The sequence below is a fragment of the Nothoprocta perdicaria genome, unplaced genomic scaffold (genome assembly GCF_003342845.1).
Source record: "Nothoprocta perdicaria isolate Ctin4 unplaced genomic scaffold, notPer1 scaffold_165, whole genome shotgun sequence".
Lineage (NCBI taxonomy): Eukaryota > Metazoa > Chordata > Aves > Tinamiformes > Tinamidae > Nothoprocta > Nothoprocta perdicaria.
The window spans coordinates 732,438-758,165 of NW_020454816.1; the positions used below are offsets into that span (position 1 = coordinate 732,438).

Here is a 25,728-nt window from a genome sequence, read left to right on the forward strand (position 1 = left end):
AGCTTGGTACGTGGTGTCTGCAGGGGAGTTTGGAAGCCCCTGCAGGACCTGTGTGAGGCTCCAGTGCAGCAAGGCCACGTGACACTGCAGCCACTGAAACGTGGGGAAGACATTTCTCGAGTCAGCTTTTCCACAGTTTGAGGCAACTGCCTGGCCAGACTTGCACAGATGGAGAGACCAGTGCAGCTGATATACCATTATTTTTGTACTGGATCTGGTATACAGATATGCAGAAGCCTGTTCTGATGTAGCTACAAGCAAAAAAGGGTCCGTGGGAGCTTTCTTGGACGTAGCAGGCAGAGCGTTTTCAACAGTTGCTCTGCTTCCTTGTTTACTTATTTATATGCAGAGAAAGGAAGTGGTGAGGCTGCCTAGCTACAGCTTTTCTGAGAAGAGACCATTTTGTGACAGAGGAAGCAGCCTGGCTCCTGGATGTGCTAACAATGTGATTCTGAAATAAAAAGACTGCCAAGGAGCAGGAGCTGGACATCTCTGCCTGGAAGGGAGTCCCGGCCGTGCTGGAGGTGCTGGCGCGCGGGGCACCTATGGCTCTCTCATCRCCGCTGCTGGCGTGAGCGTTTGCTAGCTGCCCAGAGGAGAAAACCCACCATGGACCTGAGAAACGTTCCCTATCGCTCGGACGTGGTTACATGGAGCCCAGATGACCTAGCAGAATATTTTAAGACGGTGAGTTCAACCATGCTTTGCCTTGGTGTGACAGAGAAKCAAACTAGTGTGAAATGGTTATGCTAAAGATAGGCGCTTAGCAGGAAAAGTTTCTTGCAAAATTAAAACCAAAATTCGCTACCAATTAAAATAAACCTGAAAGTGCATTTTAAATTAAGGGTAAGAGAAACTGATGTTTTTTTCAGAGGAAATGCACACATTACTGTAACAGGGGTTGATACAACATATATTAAGAATTCTAAAGTAAATTAATATGTAAAGCTGGCAAGCTTTGTAAGTTTTCCTCAGAGATTTTCAGAAATGAGATTTTTCAAACTGCTCAGGGTTCGAAAAAGACATTCTGAATGTCTTTGCTGTGGAGGCACCCGTAGGAACCCAACCAGGCGCTCAGCAGCAGCGAGCTGGGAAYCTTTGCTCACTCCCTAAAAAAGGGCCGGTCTGAAAACTTTTTGCCTTGTGGTCCTGCTTTCCTGCTGAAAACCTTCCTGGGCAAAACTCAGGGCTCTTATTCTCACTACTGCCCTGCTGGGGAAGAGAGGTTCCGTCCTTGTACAAGATGGAGAATTTTCCATATTTTCGGAGGGAATATGGCAATTACCCCTACCCAGCAATGCTGACACTGTTGTAATGGCTCCGGAATGTATAAACTGGCCCAGTTCTACTGAAATTTCATTTCTGTATGTTCTCTACAAACTCCTCATTTTTCACTTTGCATCAGAGACCGTGCCTAGCCTCTCTGCCTTACAATGGACCCTGTTCCTCCCCAAATCCCCACCTGTCGGTCTGGAATTTAACATTCAGATCATTTGGAAGATCTGGGAACCGGTTCAAGCAAGGCCAGCCTACACGCTTCATTTTTAAGGGAGCTACCAGATGAGTCTTGAAAAAAAAAAAAACAGGAACACTTTAGGGTTTGTTGTTGAAATCATGCAAAATTCATGGTTTCAACAGTTTTCATAGAGTTTTCTTTGGGGAGTTGGGGTGAGTTTGAAACCAGAATGCAAAACTAGGCAGCAAAGAGATAAAGCACAAAGTCAGCGCCGGCCGAACCTGCAGGGATGYGGAGCTGCCTGCTCTGTGCGGGGCTTCAGCTCCCAGCGCCGCGGGTAGCAGCACTGTGAAGCGAGCCCAGGGCTGGGGACAGCGCCCAGGAGCCCCTGGCAGGAGCCARCTGGAGGGGGAGAAGGAAACGCTGGCATCCCTGCACGGGCCTCCGATCACTATTACCAAATGAAATGGCTTCCTGAAAGAGCCCTGARTGATTCACCTAAAAGCAAAAAGCATTAGCTCCAAGTTCCATCGCAAGGAAGGTCTGTGAGAACCTCCCCTCTATTGACCCCCATGCCCTCCAGAACAGGGGGGCCAGGAAACGCTGCTCAGAGCCTCACAGGAAACCTGCCAGACACTGATGTCAGCCTGGGTAGACAAGTCTGGGCTAAGTGACCAGATCCTTCTCCCCATATCAACCCATCCCATTGTTAATGCATTTAATGCTTTGGGGATCTAAAAGGCAAGCAGTTTTCTCATGGGAGGTTCCTTCAGTTCAAATTTAGAACTTGAGGGCACTTGCTGGAAATACGTAAAAGTCACGTCCTTCCAAATGCAGCTACCGTATTTTATTTTATTTCAGTGAGTCCCTCAGTTTATGTTTAAATTTTATCCTAGTAATACTAAACTTTACTGTTCCTAAAAYTTTGATGTTCCTAGATGTGTGAAAATACACTGAAGAATCTTTGTCTTAAAAGTCCATATTTACCAACCCAGTAAAAAATTTAGACAAGCCAGGGTATCAAAAAACATGAAGTTAAAGTATCTTAAGTGGGTTGTGAACTGCAGATCTGTGTRCTTTTAGATATAATCCCAATAAACATTAAAAATATATTGTTCCCTAGTGTGATCACTGGGACAGAACTCCCTAGGATATGGGTGCCTCTCACCAGAGGCCAATGGAAGCATCTACCCAGAGCTAGCCACCTAGATCAGTGCCCTCGTCCGTCCTTATAATTCAGCCTGCAATAATCATTTTGCTTTCTTTGGCAGTTAAAGTACAAGGATTGTGAGAAAGTYGTGAGGAAGCACAGTATAAATGGACAGAGGTTTCTGGTAAGTAGACTTGTTAAATTCTTTAAATCGGGTTATGGCTCTGCCCCTTACTTTGCATCAGCATTCAGTTTGCAAATAGTAACTAGAAAAACCTCACATTTGTCAGTTGGGCTCTCCTACCAAAGGAGAAGGGGACAAGGCCGGAGCGCGTGGCCTTTTGCTCAAGTCACTACTTCACGCGTCAAGTTAAAACAAGATTTCTTCTGCAGCAACACACAATGATTGAACTGTAACAGCATCAAAAATAGGGAAGGTGCCATGCATTGCTATAGGGAAGGTGATGTATATTGCTATGGGGGAGGTCTGTGCATTGCTGCAGGGAAGGTGCCGTGCATTGCTATAGGGAAGGTCTGTGCATTGCCATAGGGAAAGTGCTGTGCAAGGCCCAGGTTGTACCAGTGACTTGGCTTAACTTCAGAAAAACTGCAATTCCTATTTATATGGCTGCTGYTTGCAGGTCTTAAGGATACATCCATAAAGATGTGTAAGCTTTTTATTATTCTTTTTTTAAAAAATTCTCTTTTATTGCCAAACTTATTATTCATTCTATTTGTTTTTCCAAGAAGTCCTCATTTTGATGAGCTGCCTAAGGAGTCACAGTGGCTAAATCTATGCACCTTCTTTTAAAGCCCTCTTTTATTTACTTGTCCTAATGCATCAAGGTTTCTGACAGGTCATAGAAATGAAGCAGAAAATTTTTTCAGCACCTCTGGTTGGAGCAGGTAATCCTGGGGGATGAGCCCCTCCTCCTACCGAGCTGGGTCAGGAGCACTAAGCATGTGCCAGCACTTACTGCAGCAGCCACTGAGAGATGCTCCTGAACCCAAGCACTGAGAGGCTGTGGCTAGAGGAGCAGTTCTGGCTCTGGAAACATTATGAAAACCTGGAACTGTGTGAGGTAGAAATTACAGTAACAATCTCAGTGCAATTCCTAAGTGATTTTTGAATTCCTATATTGTTTCCAGGGTGTTTCTATAAATGCATAGCTCAGAGTGCAGCATTTCTTCAAAAACATCCTAACAAATTCAGAGGATGCTTTTCTATTAAGCAGGCGGCTGCTCAAGTCTGCTGAGACAGATGTTTTTAAGCTCTTGACCTACTTGACAATTCTACAGTGCAAAAAAGTTCACCCATGAAATAAAACAGTAGGAGAATTTAAGTGCAATACTCCAGAGCTCAAAGCAATCTCAAAAAAATAATTACTTCTCCATAAGGAGGACGTTTTTAAGAAATATCTTTTGCCATCTTTAAGTGCCTGGAAACTCGCAAATTACATTTGGACACAATGAGCAGTTAAGAATGAGGGTTTGCAGGCTTTATATCACTGTTAGATCTGCCTGGTGAACCTATCTGCAGAAACAGCACTGTCTTATGCCACGGAACAGCTTCCTCGTTTCAAAGCCACATTTCTGTTTCTGCTGCCTGCCACGCTGAAAGACCTCTTGAAAGGTAGCTGGAATAAAATCAGAGGGATTCCACATAACTTGATCTAATAAAATTCTCTAAGACGTTAATAGAGTGATGGGGCTTTTTATGAGTGCCTAAACCCATAACATTTGTCAGGTTTATCACCAGAACAGAATTCAAGAGAGAAGTTAAAAAAGGCTTTAGAGAAAACTAATATTCTTCAGTAAATACTGCAGGACGTTTCCATAAAGGAGAACATTTTTATAGTATTTTCCTCCTGTGAGTACTCCCAGAGGCAAAATAACATTCAAAAACACAGCTTGGATTTGTTCTGTCCTGAAAATCATTGATACCATTGCAAACCACTGTGTAATTAGAAACTTGTTATKGCTGGCAGAGAGAAAGGCAAAAGAAGCCGGATTGTGCTCCCTGTTCCCGAGCAGGTTTGCAAAGCTGCTGTGTTACTGCCCGTAGCTGAGCACAACCCMTGCTCAGGATTTCGTAGGGCACCCATGGGCTGCCAGCCTGGGCTCGCACAGCAGCGCAGAGCAGGAGTGAGGCCGGCTGCACTGGTGGGGAGGCTGTAAAGTTGGCAAYGTGTCACACGTGTCACCTCAAACTGGGACCACGCTGCAGCGCGATTGCTGTGTTATGGCTGAAAGCAGAAGAAAAGCCCTATTTCTAAAAAGATTTCTGAAAAGTAAAAAGCACGTGAGCTTTTGCCCTGGTCTTTTGCCCACGTTTAAGCTTTGCTGAGCTGCCCAGGCCCCTCTGTGGGGTGCAGGGACTCCTTCAGCAGCACCCTGGCTCGTGATGGCATCAAGCTGGCTTGGGGGAGCTTCGCAACCATGAGTGGCTCATCTCATAATCGAGCTCCCCCGAGCCCGTCAGGAGAGCCACGCCGGGGGCTGCAGAGGGCTCAGCACAGCGCTCTCCTCGGCTCCAGCCACTGTTTAAAAGCTGATAGTTTCATGCAGAAACTTTGTGACCAGCAACAATTTTGCATGATTCAAGCAAGAAACAAGTCCTTCACATATTACGTTTTAAATCAGGTTTTTTTCTTTAAAGCACTTGAAATAATCTTTTAGTACTTACTGAGAGAAGACTGATCCCAAGATTGCCAGGAAGATCTCTGGCCACCAGTCAGGATTGCAAGCAGAGCATGGGGGGCCTGGTGAGCTCACGCTYGGGACAGGACAGGATCTCATCAGGAGGAGCCATCTCTAAGTAACATTGTCCATTGAGCTGAACTATAATAAGACATCTTTAATAATAAATAATAATAAAAGATAAGTTATCCTGTACACTAGATAAATACAGGTGATGGCAATGTACAGTGAAAAACCATATCTAGAAAGCACATGAATGAAAAGAGGGAAAAATTATAAAAGACTTTTAATTTAAAAGTATTTGGGGGGATTTTTTTTTCCTGTTTGCCAACATTAGTTTAAATATCTTTTGAGAAGCAGACTCAGAGCAGGGATGGATTTTAACCCTGCCTGTAGGCTGGTGTGGGAACATAACACCAGTGAAGAACTGGATTAGAACATAATTCAGGAAAGCAAATGGCCTGATTTTAACTTTGCATCGAGTCCCATTAATTCCAGACTAATGCAGGAGGAACAACTCACATGCCTCTAAACACATCCATTTACTCTGTGGTAAGAGCAGGATGCCACTTCTCCTTACACAGATCCTTCTTTGCATACATCCTTCAGTCATCCTATCTGCAGGCTCCTTCTTTCAAGTTAGACACATGATTAACTGCTTTGCTAGGCAGCCTGTTTAAACAAATACCCACAGTGCTTATTCACATCCTAGCTAGCTGAGTATAACCCACAGCAGCATAAAGTGAAAGGCGACTCCCAGCAAGACAGAGAGAAAATTTATAGGGCACTTTTAAACATAAGGTGTTCATATCTGTTATTTTAACTGTATTTACCAGTAGGCTGGGGGACAGGCAGACTATTTTCTTGCTTTACTTTTCAATGTTCTTTACATTCCTATCAGTTGAAAAATCATGCTTGTTTTTGAATATGCAAACTTCTGTTAAMTCACAGGTTATTCCATGGACAATTTTTAATATATATCATCTGTTTCCGTTTCAGAACATGTCTGAAAACGACATCCAGAAATTTCCCAAACTCAGAGTGCCGTAAGTAAATCCAAATTGAAATAACATTTATTTGTTCTGCAGTGCAAACTGATAGTGAAGCACTATCAGTTTGCATCGAAGTGATATGAACCAATTACAGAGCTGCTTATTGTACCTTACCAGGGGAAAAGGAAGGAGTGCTGTTGTGGCTGCTCAAGCACAATGATACAACACAAAAAAACTGCCTGGGGATGTTCCAAAGAGCTGGTCTGACCTCTTTCCTATTTAAAATCTCGTTTGGCTCGCAGCACCTATACCAAGGCTAAGCTATTTGGGGAGTTTGGTTTGGGGAGTATAGTTTAACTGTTCCACATTTAACTGTTGACTTTCACTCCAAGGGTGGGYAATGAAGTCAGCCGTGTATACAAGAGGTAGAGTTCAAGCATTTGTCACCACATGCTTTTTGCTTTAGGTAGACCTTAAAAATAAATCAGACCTGAACTTCTGATTCCCTCTTAAATAGCTCCCTCGGCATCTGTGAATTAAGGCYTGAAAAAGATTTGAACTAATTGGAATAGTTTTCTTAATTTCATTAGCAAGTTATTCTTGAAGAACAACATTCCCATTAAGTTAAAATTATCAGAGAATTATCAGAGAACTTCTAATATTTGATAATGAAAGAGGAAATTGATTTTGCTGTGAATCTCATTAATCTTTGCACGTAAAAGACGCATTAATCTTTGCGTGTATCTGTCGTGATCCAAGAGATGTTCTAGCCAAAGAAATGTTCATCTCTTATCCTCTAAGCCACCACATGCTGCAAACCTTTAAGGAGCAGCCACATTTGGGTATTAGTAAAAATACYTAGCACATATTTTTTCCCATTTTTCCCACTGTAAAATTAAAATAAATAATTGTTGCATCAGCTTTAGAGGTTGGGTTATCCTAAGCGCAGCTGTCATCCTAAATGATAGAACAGAAGGTGACCTAGCARTTAGTCCAGTTATTACAAATAGCTTTGTTCAGAGGCCCTGTTCTCTTCAGATATACTCTGTGCTTAGCACTAGGCATTTTTGTGACATGGGAAGATATTAAAGGCACGTTCAGAGCCTGCAAACAGCCATGAGCAAGAGTCCTGCCTCTTCCAGGAGCCAAGTTGTGAACCCCAAATGTAAGCAATCTATATTGGCTATGTGCCTTGGCTGGGTGTGCATGTGTGCACACAGGCTTTCCACTGTGGGATGCTAGAGGAGGACATCAGAATTTAGCTGAAATTCAGTCACTTTGGGACCTAACACAGCGCTGCATCTACCCAGCAGACTTAYGCCAAAGGCCAAAACAGGGAGGACTGACCCCACACTGTGCTCGTGTTCTAGACCGTGTCCAAGATGCACAGGCCCCTGGTCCTAGCGTCTCTCGCCCGTCTCAACTCCCTTGTCCCCACAGCTGCAGGGCCGTGTTCAGCTTTAGGCAAACAAAGCCAGTTTGGGCTGCTGGTTTGGGTTGTTCCCCCACAACACCTCTGTTTTTTTTTTTTCTCTCTCTTTTCAACTTCCTGACAGTTTTAAGCAGTGTGTAGTAGAGGAGGCAGAAAGAGAAAGAGAAGTCTGAATAACATTTTCTGCAAGTGCTGTTGCACAGCCTTATCCTGCCCCATCATCCACTCCCACAGCTCGGAGAGCAGTGTGGTTTGGGTACTTCCTTCCTCGCCAAGGTCAGGCCTCGTCTCTCACAGTGCAGATCTTCTGTATTGACACTGCCTGTAAAGAGCTACCACACTACACTCTAACACTAAGCTAGACTTTCTTTTTTTACAATATATTGTCTGCTTTGAATCATTTTAAATAACCTTGAAGTGAAAATATTTGATATTCTGTTTTAAAGAACAAATGATTATTTTTTTTGGCAAGGGGATAAGATGAGCAAACTTTGTCCTTTCAGTTTTCCCTCACAGTTGGTGCAAATCCCCATAGCAGCCAGTCCCAGTTTAGTCCAGAAAGCTTCCAAACACACAAGTCAGTGGAGTTCTGAACTAGGAGAACTTTTAGTCTCACTTTTATTTTGCTTCTTTAGGGGAAAATAAGCACACCATTATGAAAGATCCTTCCTCACTCTCTTGTACAACAGAGAACTTGCCACACAAGTTCCTTAATCTCCTTCTTACCCAAAGCACTGCTCTACACAGCACGTGCTTCACCTCTGAATATTCAGTACGGAATTTGTAGTTATTCAGAGAACTAGAGGAGAAAAATGGACACAGCAACTTCCTTATCAGTTAGAGCAGAAGGAAATTCTGCAGATGAGTCCAGACAGATTGTACGGGTGAGAACAGCCCTATGCCCATAACCCAACATTTTCCTTATTTTATAGAATATGCTTGGGTAGGGATACCAGATTTAAACAACTGCAATCCATCTTCAATTATTAACCTTTGCTTATTCCAAAAGAGTAAAATATGACATCTGCTCAAAATCAGAAGACCCGAAGTGCTGTCTTGAAAATGAAAAACATTAAGTTCTTCCTCTGCCTTTCTATTTTCACACCTGGATCCTTGAACACATGCCCTGAACTTCAAATGATCCACATTAATAATTTTCATACAGCATCAACATACTGATGTGAAATTGCTTCTTATCTCCCATTTGTTGGTAACGTGATCTGACTTTCCATAATCAAGCAGAAGCAGAGTACCTGCCTGCCTTAAATTTATCTTTAATCTGAATTACACTGCACTAAGTATTAGGAAAGTAGCAAGAGAAGGCATATTCAAAATAAAAGCAAGACATTTAGAGTGGTACGGGATACAAATTGTGTTGGTTGGTTTGTTTTAATGTTGTAGTCCGTGCAAACTTGCTCTGCTCACATCCCTGCCCAGGGAAGAGGCCTAGTTAGATATGAAGGAGACTCACAAATGAAGTAATTTGGAAGAAAATGTGAGGGGACTGTTGTTGCTGAATAGCAGAAAAAGGTATAAAACAAGAAGAAAAACAAAATGAACTTCCAACTACCTGGCAATTATCTGTCTGTAAGAAAAGATTTTACAATACAGCTATAAATTTGGTTGGTTGGATCCAAGATCTATGGAATAAATGCTGCACAAACAACAAAGTTAAAATTTTGCAGAATTTAGAACCTGATGTAAACAGACATCTTCAGTTCCTGATGGTCTTTGATGACATTTTTATTTTTAGTGCTCCAGTGTCCGGTAGCCCTAAGAGCTATAAGCTAGACATAAAACGGGGTATTTCTATCAAGATGTGTGCAGCTAACTTGCTTTAGGTGTCGCGGGACTTTCTCAGTGGGACTTTCCTCCCAAAGAAAGAATAAGAATCAGATCATGACTCATCATAAGGTTTCTTTGAAACAAAAGCTCATTTTCAAATGAAATAATTGTGGATGTCGACGTGCAGACTTAGTTGTGCTGACGCCAATACCGACGGTGCCCGGTGTGCTGGGTGCTGCCCGAGGTCAGTGAACTCCAAGTCCCCCAYGCATGGGCAGCCTGAGCAGCGTGTTTGGGAGCTCCACTCAAGCCCATGTCTCCTGATTGCCACTCACCCCATTCCTGCACCAGCCCCGCGGGAGCGATGACAAATATCAGCCGGAAAAATCTTGCCAGACACAGATGTAGTGTCCCTGTGTTCCCTGAAAGCTTCTGCCTTTCCCTGCAAACATGATATGAGGCCAACCTGCTCTCCTCCCTTTATTTAATGGTGCTCCCAAAGCACCATTGTTGAGGCAGCTTCCCAGTGCACAACGTCTCCCGGACCCAGAGCTGTTAAGGCTTGCAGCTTTCAGTGTGGGTTTTGAAACTTGTTCCAACTGTGGAAGTTTTTATCTGTGTTTAAAAGGTTCACTTTTCAATAAAATAGGCTATGTTGCAACTTAACAATAGAAATCAAGTATCCTTGCCACATCATCAATAGTAGTTCTGAATCACTAGATATTATTTAGCAAAAATTGAGACAAAAGAGGAGGAAAGCAGATCAGCAACTGAACTGGCTAACATGTTACAAAAATGTTATGTTTTTCTTTTTTCTCTCTCTCTTTTTAAATAATTTTTGTCTTTCTTTTATACAGCATTGTAAGTAAGTTAAGCCAGGAAATTAACAGAAATGAAGGAAGGTTATCATTCTTTCCAAAAAGGTAGGTGAAAAAAAAACGCTTCCTTTTCAGTGCTTTCAGATATATGTTTGYTCCTGACTCTTCTCCCTTTGATCAGCAGTACCTTGGTCATAGGAGCCACCTAGAAAGCACATAAAATGAAATTCTGTGTCGTTAACATTATCTACCCAGAATAGCAAAGCCCGAGTCCATGAGCAACCTGTATACTTCTGCSATGTCCAGAAACAAGTAGCACGTTTAAAACAACTTTCATCTGCTGTACATTGATCTTTAGGAATGTTATAAAGCCAGACACCTCATTGATAACCTCAGYTGAATCATCGTTAGTGCATTTTAGAGACCTATATATTTTGATGCTATTCTTTGTACTACTTATATATATCTTTGAATGCAGTATCCTTGCAACAGAAAAATACTGAAAAATGCATTATCATTGATTCTTTTGGGTGGATTTCTTAATAGAAATAGTTTATATTCATATAGTATGATGATCTAAGCTATAAYTCAATTTTACATCCCCTTATAATATAGTTTTACATGCTTGCATTTAACAWGACAGTTCATAACTAGAACTGAAAACCATAAAAGTATTTGTCAATCCCACAAGTATTTATGGAGTTAGGTTTTCACCAAGCTTCAGGGGAAATAGTAAAGCAAGGGGCTATCTTCAGGGCTGGACCCCTGGCAAGTTCATTTACTGAGTAACAGTAGAGCAGTGTTTCCAAGTGCTCTGTCTCATTGACCTGAAACATTTTCAAGTCGGTTTAGGCTGCACTAGTGTCCTATACCTGAAATATCAGGTAGTGTGTTTTTAGCAGTTTGGGCAGAGTTAAGTTCATCTATGTAAATTTAATTTTACTGTTAATGCTATATATGCAATAGATTTTRATACATAGAGTTTAAATTATTAAAGCTGGTATAAACTAGTTTGTTTGTATCTCTGTTGCAGGGCCCAAACACAAAAGTTTCCTGAAAACCCAGGTAAGTGTGTACTGGCAGGTTGTTTATAACTACTRATACTGCTTAAAAATATTAAGATATTAAGTTAGCCCTTGCAATATTTACCTTCGGTGTCATTGCTATGACTTGTATCAGCAATTCTTATAAACTTAGATTTTCTCACTTATCTTCGATTGCTGTCTAGAACAGGGTATCAGCAGTAATTCTGCTGGCATAGGAYGCCTTTTCCAAACTTCCAAGATTAACTGCAGATAAAGGAGCTGGATTAGTATTTACCGTGAATATAGGATGCAGCTTCCATATCCTGACATTTCCAGCCTCCAGGGCCCATCACCTTCCTTTAGGAGATGGGGAAACAACCCACTAACCTGCCTTGGTTACAGTGGATATATAGAGAGATCTCTGTGTGCCAGAATTTCTTTACTTTCAAATCAAACACACCCACTGGTCAGCTCTTGATTTCAATAAAAGTTTTTGTCTTGAAAGTCGAAGTGCAGCAGATTTATCAATAATTATTTGAGAGAAAAGTGCTCTGGTATTTAGTGTGGCTGGAGATTAACCCAAATCACCCCTTGCCTGCTCAACTAAGTAACACCAGGCGTGCATTTCATATGGATCACCCACCATCATAAAAACGACTGCAGAATGTGTGAGAAAAGGTAAAAAGCAGCAAAGAACAGCAGTCTGCAGGCAAAAAAAAAAAAAAAAAAAAAAAAAGATAGCAAGTAATAAAAAGATGTTAATGGCAGGCAAGAGCAGAGACACTTACATGAACATGCCCTTAGTGCCTTTGTTTAAACTCATACTTACCGTTCATATATTTCTGTTCCCTCTACATCTAATGCCTCCGACATTAGAAATGCATTTCCAAATGCTTCCTTAATTTTTATTTAAATTATTTCTTAATGAACCAAGAGCACTTAAATTTCTGCAAGATAGTGCTCTCCCCCAGGCCTATTGAAATGCAAAAGAAAATCCCCCTTCAGATTTGAAACTATAATAGTATTAAAGAAAGAGGTAAGAAGTCTGACCTCATTCTCAAAACATTCTACTTGCAATGGTATTTAAAGCCGGAACATCAAGGCAAACGTAAAGTGAAAGCCATATAGCATATTATTTTTAAAAATTGCTGTACTCTTATTTTTGAAAGAATATTTTTCCTAATATCTTTCATGAAGTCCTGCCTTTGTTTGACAGGCATGCCTTGTTCCTGAGACATGGAGTCATAGTTTGTCAGTGATTTGGACCATGCTGTGTCCTTTTTTGCCTGGTTACTTTCTAATATCAAAGTTGTTCATGTTAAGGAGCCTGTGGTTGTTTCCTTGTGCAGGGTACAGTCAAGAAGAAGATGATGATTGGTCTTCATTTGTAAGTACCAGGATGAAAAAAGCCTGCAGATCAATAATCGCCCCTTTTTTAGGCTCTGTCATGTCCTGCATTTGCAGCCTTGGTCAGAAGGGAAAGAGTGAGGAATTCCACGGGTGTTAGGCTAGGGAAAAGGAGGAGGAGGAACACAACTGAGTGGGGCCATTGCCAGCTCCTTCCCTGAGAAAAAGGCAAMCAGGAAGGCAAGACAGAGCTTCACAACAGCTTCCTGCAGCACTGCCTCCAGTGCAGCCTTATGACCAGCTCTCCCTGGAACACCARAGCTGTACTTCATATTCCCATTCCAAGCTCTCAGAAGTGTTAGTAAAGGGAAGGCTGCGCTAGCAGTCAGTGGCAGATCTTGCCATTTCGCTTGCAATTTCACATTTTAAAGAAGCCAGTTCCTTGCAGCTAACTAGACAGACAAAATACTTAGTGCCTTTGGGCACAGAAAATGCATCAGTAAGTGTCATTAGATCAGGCATGCACATCAGCTAGCTGCATGAGTGCACTGTTATACAGCCTGGTTTGTGAAAGTCTCTCTTATCTACCAGTGCCAACGRTGGCTTTTTGCAAGAATGCACTGAGAGGGATTTTTAGAAAGTGCTTACTGCCAAGTTGGCAGTTTTGCTGCTGTTTCAGGAACACCAGCATCACAAGCCTGTGAAACACCTGAGCTAGGCCAGAACTGTTTTACTGCATCTTCCAAGTTGTATGAAGTTGTTTTGACACTGCTTAGCAGAGGGCACCAAGATCCCTGTTTCTGAAGTGCTTTATGCTGAAGAGTATGTACTACTAAATAGGAGTGTGTATCAAGAGCTATGAATTATTGCTTTGGTATTTTTCCAGGAAGTTCTGTGTTTTTTGCTGGTGCTTTAACTCAAGGCACTGTACCTTCCCCTGGTGGAACCTCAAAATGATGGAGATGGGAATAATGCAAATCTAACAGAAAAGAAACATTTCAATAAGCTAGCACTTCAACTTGAACTTCCAGTGCAGCTACTGTTACAAAATGATAATYATTTTCTCTATGCATCAATAAAACGCTGCTGCTTTTACCCACCTCATTTCARCAGATGCTTTTCTTCTATCCCAAAATGGTTTTAAAAATTTGGCACCCTCCAGAGTAAAAATATGCCACAATAAAAATAGCCACAGGAAATTGCCCCAGTGCATTTAGTATCCTGTTACAGCATCCATCCTTTCTGTGCACTGACCAGGATGAAGATGATGACTATGAAAGCCCTGATGATGATCAGGAAAAGGAAGACGAGGCTGACTATGAATCACCCACAGAGGAGCCCGAGGAAGCAGAACACGACAGCGATGGCTATGAGCCACCCCCATCCAACGACGAAGCACACCACAACGTCATATTTCCTGCCAAATCACTTGCAAACAACACAGATTATATAGGTAATTACTACAAAGTAATTACTATTAATAAATTACAAATGATGAATAAAAACTGGCTTTGGAAAAAGAGAATATTTGAAGTGACTAATAACAAAACATAGTCAACAGGTCAGTTCATGACTAAGGTTTAGTGACACAGATTTACTGCACGCTGGTGGCCTTGTAACTTTTGAAGTTAAATTTACTGCTTCAGGCAAACTCTTTTGGTTTGAAGATTTGTTTTTCTCTGATGTATACATTAAATAGCCTTTCACTCAGAATCTGCACCACGTGTACATACTGTATTGGCTATAGAAGCCGTCCCATCAGCAGACTGAACTGTCACAGCAGCAGCAAAAAGGCTGTAGTGAAAATCAGCTTTCTTGGCTTGCCATTTCGTGCGTGCGATCCTTCAGGAGCCTGTGGCTCTGAAGTCAAACAAACCTCCCACCAAAGGCCACACACGCCTTGAACTGCCAAGAGGACACCCATTATAAAGCAATTCTCTACCATGAACCAAAACAGTGTCCTGATGATGTATTAACTTAATTATGCAGCTTAGTACAAGGCCCTTTATCCAAAAATGAGAATAAAATAATGAAGTTGTCTGACTCCTAGCTTAGTTTGTGCTTTTTTGTTTTCTTTAGACAGACCTTCCACGGCCAGATCATCAAATCAGCCTCCGGTGCCACCGCAGCGACCTGTACCAGCCCTGCCTGGGGGAAGAGCTGCTCCTGTACGCTTCATTCTTCCCATTTCATCTGTTTTCTTTGCTAATTGCTCCTAGGAGGGCCAAGTGTAATACCATTTTCAGACAGATTGTGTACGTAGGGAAAAAAACCACACATTTTCAAAGTCKTAAATGACACAGGCATTTTTTTTTCTTTTTATTTTATCCTATTAAAATTTAAAAACTGAAAGCTTTGTGCCACTTACTGGCAACACAGAGTTACTGTGTGCCAGCAAAGATGGACATGATACCTAACCATGCACAAAAGTAAAGATAATTTTTAGATGCAATAGCGGGACTTTCTGCCGACTCTGCATAACTGGTTCCTAGAAGAGGCCTGGGKGTCATGGGCTCTTAAGTCAGCTGCTCTGCCTGGCTGCTCTGTTACTCACAACAAGAAGGAACATTCCAAGGCATTTGTCTGAAAACATCTGAGACGAGAACATCCTCACCATTTTTGCAGACCTGTTTGACCCAGGCCTCCCTATAAAAAACAACAGCCCTTTCTCCACCAGTCAGCAGATTCAATTGAGACAGGATTAATGCATATTTCTCAAGTTCAAATTTACATCCACTAATTTCAACATCTGATTGCAAAACTAAGATCTGCTGCACTGAAGGGGCAAAGACAGCAGAGCACTCTAGAAGTTCCACTTTGTTTCCTATCCCATGCCATGCCCTTCCCAGAAGGAACATCCCCTTATCATATTCCCTGTGAGACGAAAAGATAGAGCTAATTCTGCTCCTGATAGAAAAGCATCTGTGTGTAGGACTTGCTGCTTTCTGCAGATGTATTCTCTGTGCCTTACCAGGCACAAAGCCTGACAGTTAAGGTGTGACATTTAATAAAGACTAAAAATTAGAACAAAAAAAGAAGGCAAACTTTAATCCCATGTGAAATATTTGTTTTAGCTGCCACCCTTTCCTTCTCCGTTAAGCAACAGTGACTTGAACAGAGACAGAAATACCAAGCCTCCAAAACGTAAGTCGAGCCAGTTTCACTTACTTCAAGCTCAATCTCTGGGCTCCGCAGGGCTTCACTTTTGCCAATATCTTTTCAATTCCACCTTCTTCTGCTCTTTATTCATATGTCCTACACTTGTGTTAACCCTAAACTGGTGTTTACTTCTTAGAATCACAAGCAGTAGAAAGCCTTATCAACCCATACCAGTATATTATTTATTATTTTTGCATTTTGTGTGTTTAGCCCCAGCTCCTTCCATAGACAGAAGCACAAAACCYACCCTGGATCGTCCTGCTCCATCATTTGAAAGAGAAAGCCCAGGATCCGGTGAGCATTTGCTTATGGCATCCCCAGCTGCTGTTGCTCAAAATCATSAGTATGAATATCGATATGTCCAGGCACAAGAACAAAGCTCTGCCAAACGTGTCACAGCCTCATCACAAAGTGATCTATTTAGGAAAGGCAACGTGAGCAACGCTTACAGAATGAGGGGAATGAGTGGAAAGCAGCAAGCCTGAAAATGGCTCTGGCCTAGTTGAAGAGAAAGAGATTTTGAGACACTTGCCTGAATATAATACTTAATATAACATCTAAGTGAATGAACAAAGGAGTATTTAGTAGGGTTAAAAAAGGCAATAATTACTTTTGCCTACAGACTTCRCAGAAGTCTGTTTATAGTAAGATATTTGGTATCCACACTTTTAAAAGAATGCTGAAAACTGAAAATTAACAAAACAAGAATGATATATGTTTCAGACTAAAACACAATATTTTACAATGAATCTCAATAGATTGCTCTGCGATTTCTTTGAAATATCTAAACTCTTTTATCTAGTATATAATGGCATAAAAGGATCCAATAATTCAAAGTTGAAGGATGGAAAATATGATAGTAAAACATGCCACTTGGAAAACTCTTTGATTAGTTTTTCTGATGCTTTACTAGGAGAAAGGTTATTTTTTCACCACCCTTAAAAATAAAATCTGTTTTTCTGGTTTATATCTCAGGAAGTTGAATGCTTCATACTGAAACATTCACTTTCAGTGTTATTAAGTAACAAGTGAATAACTTGTCTGTTTTATGGAAAGTCTAGCTAATTATTTTAAGCTTCATTTTTTTCTAAATATAAGTTTTCACCATTTTCAGGAAGGAAGACAGGCTTTCCTGAAAAGGTATGGACTTCCTTCTTTGATGCTTCTTGATACTTTTTTTAGAAATACCTGTTTTGATACACTCAAGCTTTCTTTTGACTTCCTTTACAGCCTCTGACTGCACAATTAAGGTGAGAGTTTTGCCCCTGCATAGATACTGTCAGTATTACCCAGTTATTTCATATTAGGCAGCCTTTTACCTCTATTTTGTCATCCTACTCCTGCCTTAGATCCCTGGGGGAGCAGCTAGCAATGATGCCAAAACCTCCTGTGCCATCAAGTGATAGACATGAAAGAGTSAATCCACCTCCCTTAAGGAAGCAACACCCTGTCAAGTAAGTACTTAAATTAGAGTTCATTTCACTGAAAGTTAACGAGCATCTAAAGAAGCACCATAGAAGAGTATTCTGCATTACAGCAGTGCCTGCAGAAAACAGAGTGCTGCAAGAATTTTTAAAAGCAGCTCTCGCTCCAGTCATGTCTCCTCCATGCATCACATAGGGCCCAGCTCACTTTCAAGTTACACAACGAAATAAACAATCCACAGTTTTTCGATGAGATCAGGTTCTTGCTTGAGGGAATATTCCTTCGTGAAACCTACTGCCATTTTTTGTAGGACTTCAGAAACGTTGACTTTCCTACTATTGATTTTGCCGCCCTGCCAAACTCAATGTTAACAGCAGACAGCATTCTCTAGCACAAGCAGATAATTCTCTAGGTACTTGTGGGCTGAACAATGTGACTGATTTTAAAACAGAAGAGAAAAAAGTCATTGAGATCTTCCAGTCAGGCAAGATACTTTTTCAGAATAAAAAGCAGGTAGGCTCCTCACGTGCTGCCAAGCGCCACAGATGAGTAAGTCTTGAAGTCTAATGTTTCATCAGAGTCTAAGCTCTAATCTTCTGATAAAATCATCAGACATTTTGCTTGTTCATAGGATCCAGATGAGCGAGAGGCTCATCTTTAGGTTGTGCAGTTTTAGATTATGGTCAGAAAAAAAAAGTCCGAATCTTTGATATGTTTATAAGTAGAAAAAAAAAGTTGCTACATTCATATGGGACTGCAAAACCAACCGTAACCTCACATCTTTGTTGCAAATATTGCCTAATGAACACCATGTGAATAAAATTCTATCTATGATTCACATATTGTTTTCTCTGTTTCATTTTAGACAGGGTTGGCCACCACAGAAAAGGCCTGAGGTAAGCATATTTTTGAAAGCAAATATGTAAATGAAAAGTCACTGCAATGAAACAAAATATTTGCATAAAATAGTAATTCTAGAACAGGTAAACTAGTTTCTTTATCAGTTATAATGAATAGAGATAGATCTCTCATGGCACATTGTTTCTTTTTTAGTCAGTTCTGCCAGAGCAAGCTCAATTTATTCCCCAATTACTTAATTTCAGACAATAGAGAAAATAAGGCCAGCATTTCTATGACACAAGAGAGGTGATTTTGTTTACACCAGGTTTGGGGTTTTTTTTCAGTTTAAGCTGCACAGGGAATTAATTTTCTGATAACTCTGAGCACATACACTTAAGCTTAGGGAATGAGGAACAATAACATCTGCTTCTGAATAATTTGGGTCAAAACCCAGTAGCAGACAGCTATCTCGCYGCTTATTTATAAGTAATGGCTGTATCTCATACAAGATTTTCCAAAATTATTAGGTATTTCATGAAGATAGAAACCCCAGCATTTTAGATGAAAGAGACAGTCTACATCTTAGATTCCTTGCATACTTAAAATTCACCGAATTCTAGGTTTCAGATTTTAAGGAGTATGAACTGTGCTATAATAAGCTGCTAACATTTGTTTCTTCTTACCTCCCCAGGAAGAAGATGAGCGTAAGTGTTTCTGCAGTGACTTCTAAAACCTAAAGTCTTTGTCTAAATACACTTAAAAAAAATTCTTTGTTCAGAGACATTTTAAAAAATCAGGTGAGCCAAGCTGTAGACAGCTTACAAAATTCTTCCTGCAGATATATCCATCAAAGCCACAAAGCAGGAGAAATCAATAGTTGATCACATCTTTCAGTCAGCCCGTTACAACACAGCAGGATTTCTCGTTTTGAAAAGCCTCGTGCTGTACAGACGTGTGTTCTGCACACTGCATTGAATAGCTGAGCAAAACTTACACAAAACTTCTCAGATCATTTGAGGTCACATTCCATAACTAACTTATCCAGGACTTCTGAAATAACAGCTTACTCAACTACATTTATCTAATTAAACTGCAATAGTAAGATAGCATTTCTTTATTCAACCGCATTTAAGAATGTTCTGTAAGTTTTACATCATCTTCTCTTCCTCTCCACAGCTGCACCCCAAAGGCCAGTGCCACAGCTGTCTCTACCCCCATTCAGCTCCAATACGGTCCCTTCAAGATCTATCAAGCCCCCACCTAAGCCAGGATACAATAGTATGCCTGGTGGAGAAAGGTTTGTTTCAGCCACTAGTGTCCTTCATTTTGAATCCAGCTCTGAATTAATTTGTTATTTAGCAAATAATAGTTTGTGTGAGGTGATGGAGCGCTCAGGGTTACAAGGAACACTGGATTTCTACTCTAGGAAGTCTAATACTTTTAAAGCTAGATCCCACTCCATGCCGCTTTGTGTGGTTTCCATTATCAAAGAAAATTCTTAATACTCTGTATTAAAGCTCTGTATTCAGTGAAACAGATAATGGAAGAAAGACAGGCAATCCCGATAAACGCACTTCTCAGTTTTATGTCAGGGAGGTATTTTAAGGGCTGTATGATATACTTCCATTTTCAAGACATCACCTTCTCCCATCTTGTGTCTGCAGGGTCCACTAGTAYGGCAAGATCTTTTGGGAAGGGACTATCTTTTCCTATAAATGTATGCATCATATACATCAAAAGGTCCTGATTTCAAAGGAGCCTGCACCCTGCAGAGGATTAAGTGCTAGAATTGTGGCTGACAACTGCCTCAGAATTAACTTAGTTGTCTGCAGTTGACTATCTGAATTAACTTCACCAGTCCTTTACTAAATTATCCTAATGGTTAGCAATTCCTATTTAGAATTGTGAATTTGGTTTCAAATATGCATTTTTCTAGCTTCAACTTGGAAGTATTAGATTGCTATGTCTTCATTCGCTAAAATGAAGAGCTCTTATTTAAATTTTGATTCCTGTTGTAGTGTGCAAAGCCTTAGTCTTTGACAAGTTAGAGTGGGCTCCTGGAGTCTATGAAAGAGCCAGCTTTTCTAATCTCTGCCATTTTAAGTGGTTCTTGGATGAACCCCTCCCATTTATCAACATCCTTTGAAAGTGATGACACCCAAGTAGCAATAACAAGGTCAACATGCAAATACGTAACTATCCCCATGATGAACACTTCTTATTGCCTCAACACCATTGGCTCTAGAATTTGAAGTTCATATTTGGCTTATTCTATGCCACAAACTACAAACTACAAATTACGACTGGGCGTCCCTGTTCTGCCAGTCTAATCAGCATATTGACCCCACAACCTTTCGCGCAGAAAATAATTAAAAATTGCAGATGGGACTCTTCAGGCCATAAGGAGAGAGGGGATTGTAAATTTTCAAAAAAAAAAAAAAAAAGGAGAAAAATGAAGCACAAGAGGACAAGTAAACCATGTACAGACATATGGAAGTGTTTTAGTGCTGTAGGCACAAACACTGGACCACTGCCAGGTCACAGCTAAACGTTTATGATTCGAAGCTGCATTTTCATCACTGGTATTAAAGAGGGCACATGAAAAGCAAGTATGTAAGTAGAACTCAACCTGTCAAGCTGCTCCCTGTGTTTCTGCTTTAGGAGAAAGCCAATCCCTGTGGTAAGGCAACAAGTTTAATTAGTTTCTTTTATTAATCCCAATACAGAACTACTGGTGGCCCATTACTGATTCCCTCTACTTTATTCCCACACATTAAGCTTCAAGTAAACTTGAAACCAGACCTGCTTACCACACAGATTTGCAGAATTACTGACCTGAGAAGACCTAACAGCTTGCAGAACAGACACACAGTCCCTCTAAGTAACTACTTTTTTATGTAGCACCTCGGTATTGTTTAAACTGTCTTTGTTGTTTGTTTTGAGCAGTGCTAGCTGCCTGTCTTCCGGCGGGTCGCTGACACCACGCTTCCAGTTAGGTGCGTATTATATAATACAATCTTTTATAATATTCTATAATATAATCTTTTCATCTATGTATGCYTCTGTTGGACTGTGGACAGCAAATTGTGCAAGACACTTCGCTTAATCTGATTACCCTGAACTTAAGGTGTTTTTCTCATATGAAGTTTGCTTTCATCATTGAACTATTGCCAAAACCTCATTGAGAGTCTTTTTCCAACTTAGCTGTGACTACTGAGTGCTGAACAACATTACCTGTAAATCACTGAAGTGTACTTGAAAAAGAAAAATATTTCCTGCGTGAAATTCAATGCCTTAGTTGCATATGTAGCTTATAATAATCAGACAAAAATCAAGCAAGCGTAGAAATCATTTTGTTTTGCAAAGGGAAGTTTTGCATTTGGTCACAGCTGCTGCTGTGTTACAATGACAGTTAGTTTCTGCTTACTAAGAAGGTGAGGAATGCAGAGACCATGTTACTTGTAATTATTTTTAGAGTAAGTGGAGATGCTCTCAACCTAAAAACTGTGGTGCAGAAGCTATAATGATGTGACCTGTCCTTAGAACTCTCAAGATTTTAAGGTACCGTCAATTCCAAGCATTTGGTAAAAGTCTTTGTGCACCAAGAATGAACTTACGCAAGGAACCCCATTCTCACACAATAGCCTGAACTTAATATCAAATCAGTTCAAACTTTCGCAGTATGAGACTGCTAGAAATTGCCCAGGCCTCTCAGAATCAGAGTTCTAAAGTGTATGCGAGTATTGCTTCACAGCTGTTTTGAATATGTTTGTACTTTTACTTTATAATTTTAAAGGCAACAACCACAGATCTCCTTCAAGAAGCAAAGCAGATGTAAGGCCTCCACTGCCAGTTCCTTGTAGACAGACGCTTCAACCACCGAACACAGAGGAAGATGAGGTACAAAGATTTCACAGATATTAACTATAAATGCCACACACAGCAAATAGTCTGATTTTTAGAGGAACTTTTCCAAAGACTTTTTTCTAATTACTGTTAGGATGTTGGTATTTGCTTTTGGTTTCCTTTTTTACATCAAGTTTTACTGCGTTTTTTTCTTCACCAAGGAAAAAGAAAACAGTAGAATAAAATAACTGTTTGTGTGTTGGAATACCTGTTCTGCACACTTGCCTTCAAGCATTAAGAACTTACTTTTCCTTCCACAAAAACTTGGTGACTAAAGAATTCAGACGCTAAGCGTAGTCCATTCTCCCATTTCTGCTCATACAGTCTGCACGTAGACTTTACATTCAAATTTCCCTCTACCTATTTGCATGTTGTCAACATTAGAAGCTAATTTACTGACAGCTGACTTTCTCCTTCCTCTTCTCCTGCAAAAACCACAGGACGCACTAAATGATCAATGGTACGTTGCTGATATTAGCCGGCCAGAAGCAGAGGCTGCTCTTCGCAAAATAAACAAGGTACTTCCAACGACTCTAACCTGACAGAGGGGTTACTGTCCATACTGAAACAGTGTAGACTGTTTCAGGACAGACTGAAAATGGTCCCCATAAGATTCTTCCACTAGCCATAATGACATGTCTTTCATTTTTTTTCATCTTTCAGGATGGAACTTTCTTGGTGAGAGACAGCTCAAGAAAAACTGTTACTCATCCATATGTACTGATGGTTTTATACAGAGATAAAGTATACAACATTCAGATTCGTTACCWGGAGGAAGATCACACATACTTGTTAGGAACCGGCTTAAAAGGAAAAGAGGTACTACTTGTTTTCTYGTATGATCTCCTTTCTTCTCAAGGAATCTCCAAACATCAGGCTACTTGACTTGGCAGCTCTGTTACTCTGGCAGAAGTCTATGTATCATTTTAGAACTATTCCTGATGCAAATACAACATTGCTGAGAGTAAAATCAGAGTCAAGTATTTACACTCAAGAAATCATGAGACAGCCTTAGCATACAGCTAGAATAAACCAATATAGCTGCTTAGGGAATGTACATTTATATCTACAATGGTAGATAAGGAAAACACACAGCTGAGGGCAAATCTGTATCTGCGAGCTCTACAGCTTTTATCCTGGGCTGCAGGTTTACTCACTAATTCTACATTGGATTTACTGGCATCAGACAGATCAGTCAGTACAGTCCTGTTGATCTGAGCTCAAATTTTCTGAACTTCTGAGATACCTTGTTGGACTTTCAAAAGCACAATGACCACATCAAGCAGAACAACATTACACAGCGAGCAGGCCAAGGCTGCATAGATTAATTGCACACCACATCCACAGGAGGTTCAACAACTCCTGCACACAGTTACAGAGCTCCATATTATGACAGGAATGAAAATAGCTGACCTAATGATATAAATTGGATCTTATAAGACTCCAAAATACTTAGAAAATGTTTGTTTAGGCTGCTCATTAATAATGATTCTGACACGTGGCTATTGCCTTCTCATTTTTCTATCCCACAGGATTTTTCTTCTGTAGCAGATATCATCGATTACTTCCAAAGAACACCCCTTCTACTGATTGACGGAAAAGACAGGGGTTCAAGAAACCAGTGCATGTTAAAATATGCTGCCGGATATAGGTAAAGGAAAGCCTAATGAAGGTCATGGACAGGATCAAACTCTACTGCAGTATTTCCCTTTTCACTGAACTCAGGTCATACAGAAGCAATTAAAAATCCTTTTAAGAAAAAAAGGACATTTTCCTCATTTTTAAAATGTGATTTAAATGCAATAAATCTGATCTTCCTACAGTGTATTTATTACTGTCCACTAATCATACACTACATGAGAACTCTTTCTATGAGAAAAACAGTCTTCCAACATCCATATCTCTTACCGAAAAGATTGCCATGTTAAGTCAGAGGACCCATGATGTACATAGCTGTTCAGGTCTCTTCTTTCTTGTGAAGAAAAATCATATGGCATTTTTCAGGTCTTAATTCCACTTGCAGTTACATCATATAAAATGATGTATAGTGGGCTCAAATCTTGTCGAAGTTGGGCCGTAYGAAAGACGACAAAGCTTTATTTTTCCACAGTTCACTTCTCAAGAAGTCCAGCCAATTCTATCAAAAGACTGGGACTCAAGTCTGACCCTGAAAACACTWAACTTTGAGGAATACAAAAAAATCATGAGGAATACAAAAAAAAGCCAGCTGTCAAGATTGGTGTACACGTTATTCATCTATTAAACAGTTGCTTATCACCTTTTTTGTTCCCTTTGAAAAACAGTGTGCTGTACGAAAGCTCATAGGGCCCCTCCACCATAGATACCATCTTCCATATGCTACACCATTTGCGAGTCACTGATGACATGTCCTACACCTCAAAATGGAAGCAATGGAGGCTTCTTTCTTACTCAGAAAGAAGCTTTTCTTCCTTACCACAGGCCTTTCTTTAGCTGTCTCTTCCTCTCTGAATTAAGTAACTCCCTTTTCACGGCAGACATCACCAGATCAGCAGCATGTGATTCTGAACTGGCCGACCAACGTTTCAGATAGCAGGCAGCCGCAAGCAGGATAAGCTGAGTTCCTCTTACAAAATTGCCTTCCGTTTATACTGCATTTTTTCAAGAAAAAGAATAATAATTTCAGTTCTAAAACGTAAGCTGCACCTAAAGACTACTGAAGAAAAATTACATAGAGAGTTTTTTCCCATTCCTCTGGAAGTGGGACTTTACAACTGTTTACCTAGGTTTTACTCTGACTTGTTTTCTAAGACCTTAGTTTGAGGCATAGCGTGGACCTCCTCACATTCCTTGAACTTTGTTTGTGTGTGTATCACCAYGTGAAACAGCTGAACCCCACCCAAGGCAATTCTCTTCTGTATAACTACCTTCTCAGAAAAGCTCATCATCCTAGAAGCTGGATTTAGAGCTAAATAATTTCATTATCATGTAGCTATGAACCCCTAACTCCAAAAAAAAAAAAACAGAATTGGGGAAAAAAAAAAAAAAAAAAAAAGCCTTCAGCCATTCAGTTGACAAAACTGATTTCTAGCACTATATATAACTAAATTTACTATTTAACTTCCAAAGCAAAACTCTTTCCTTTTCCAAAGAAAAAAAAAAAAAAAGAACAAGCATTCCATAGTTCCAATGATTATGTAGGCAGGAAGATTTTAATATTATACTATAATATCACCTGGAAAATTCTGGACACCCAGAAATGTCTTTTATGGGACTATTAGTGAAAGAATAACAAAATACAAACAAGCATAAGCAGCTACACTTTTTTTCCAGCAGAGCAAACCTGGTTTTAATTATTCAGAAAAATATATTTTATCTGAAGAAAAACATTCCTCAAACATTTTCACAAGGACCATATGTCTGCATTTTAACTGTATTAAAGTATATGAAAATGTTGGYTACCTACCCAAAGATTTCAAAATAAAACGCTCAAACCAGTATCTGTCCCTTTCTTTTCTAGCTAGATGCATTCAATGGACACTAAAATGAAAGCACTTTTGGCTTTCTAGAAGTTACCTGCTATTTAGCTCCCTTTCACAGATCATTTTTAGAATGAGGAAGGCACGTCAGTTGACAAGTCACAGTTTCTCTTTTGCTGTGGCTTTCCTTTCCCATTTCCCCTAGCAGAACTGAGATAAGAGATAGCAAGGACTT

The 25,728-nt window shown here is 40.3% G+C and overlaps 1 protein-coding gene across 1 annotated transcript; it reads left to right on the forward strand.

The window, feature by feature from the left end:
• The first annotated feature begins 356 nt into the window (after positions 1-356).
• LCP2 (lymphocyte cytosolic protein 2) lies at positions 357-23,773 on the forward strand. Its single transcript, XM_026035692.1, has 21 exons — positions 357-687; positions 2,728-2,790; positions 6,306-6,352; positions 10,373-10,438; positions 11,367-11,398; positions 12,708-12,745; positions 13,963-14,158; positions 14,785-14,873; positions 15,780-15,849; positions 16,075-16,158; positions 16,979-17,004; positions 17,095-17,114; positions 17,214-17,318; positions 18,155-18,185; positions 18,821-18,833; positions 19,306-19,426; positions 21,076-21,125; positions 21,926-22,029; positions 22,476-22,553; positions 22,699-22,854; positions 23,568-23,773. The coding sequence occupies exons 1-21, from the start codon at positions 610-612 to the stop codon at positions 23,688-23,690; spliced, it is 1,590 nt and encodes a 529-aa protein (XP_025891477.1). The 5' UTR covers positions 357-609; the 3' UTR covers positions 23,691-23,773.
• The last annotated feature ends 1,955 nt before the right edge of the window (positions 23,774-25,728 follow it).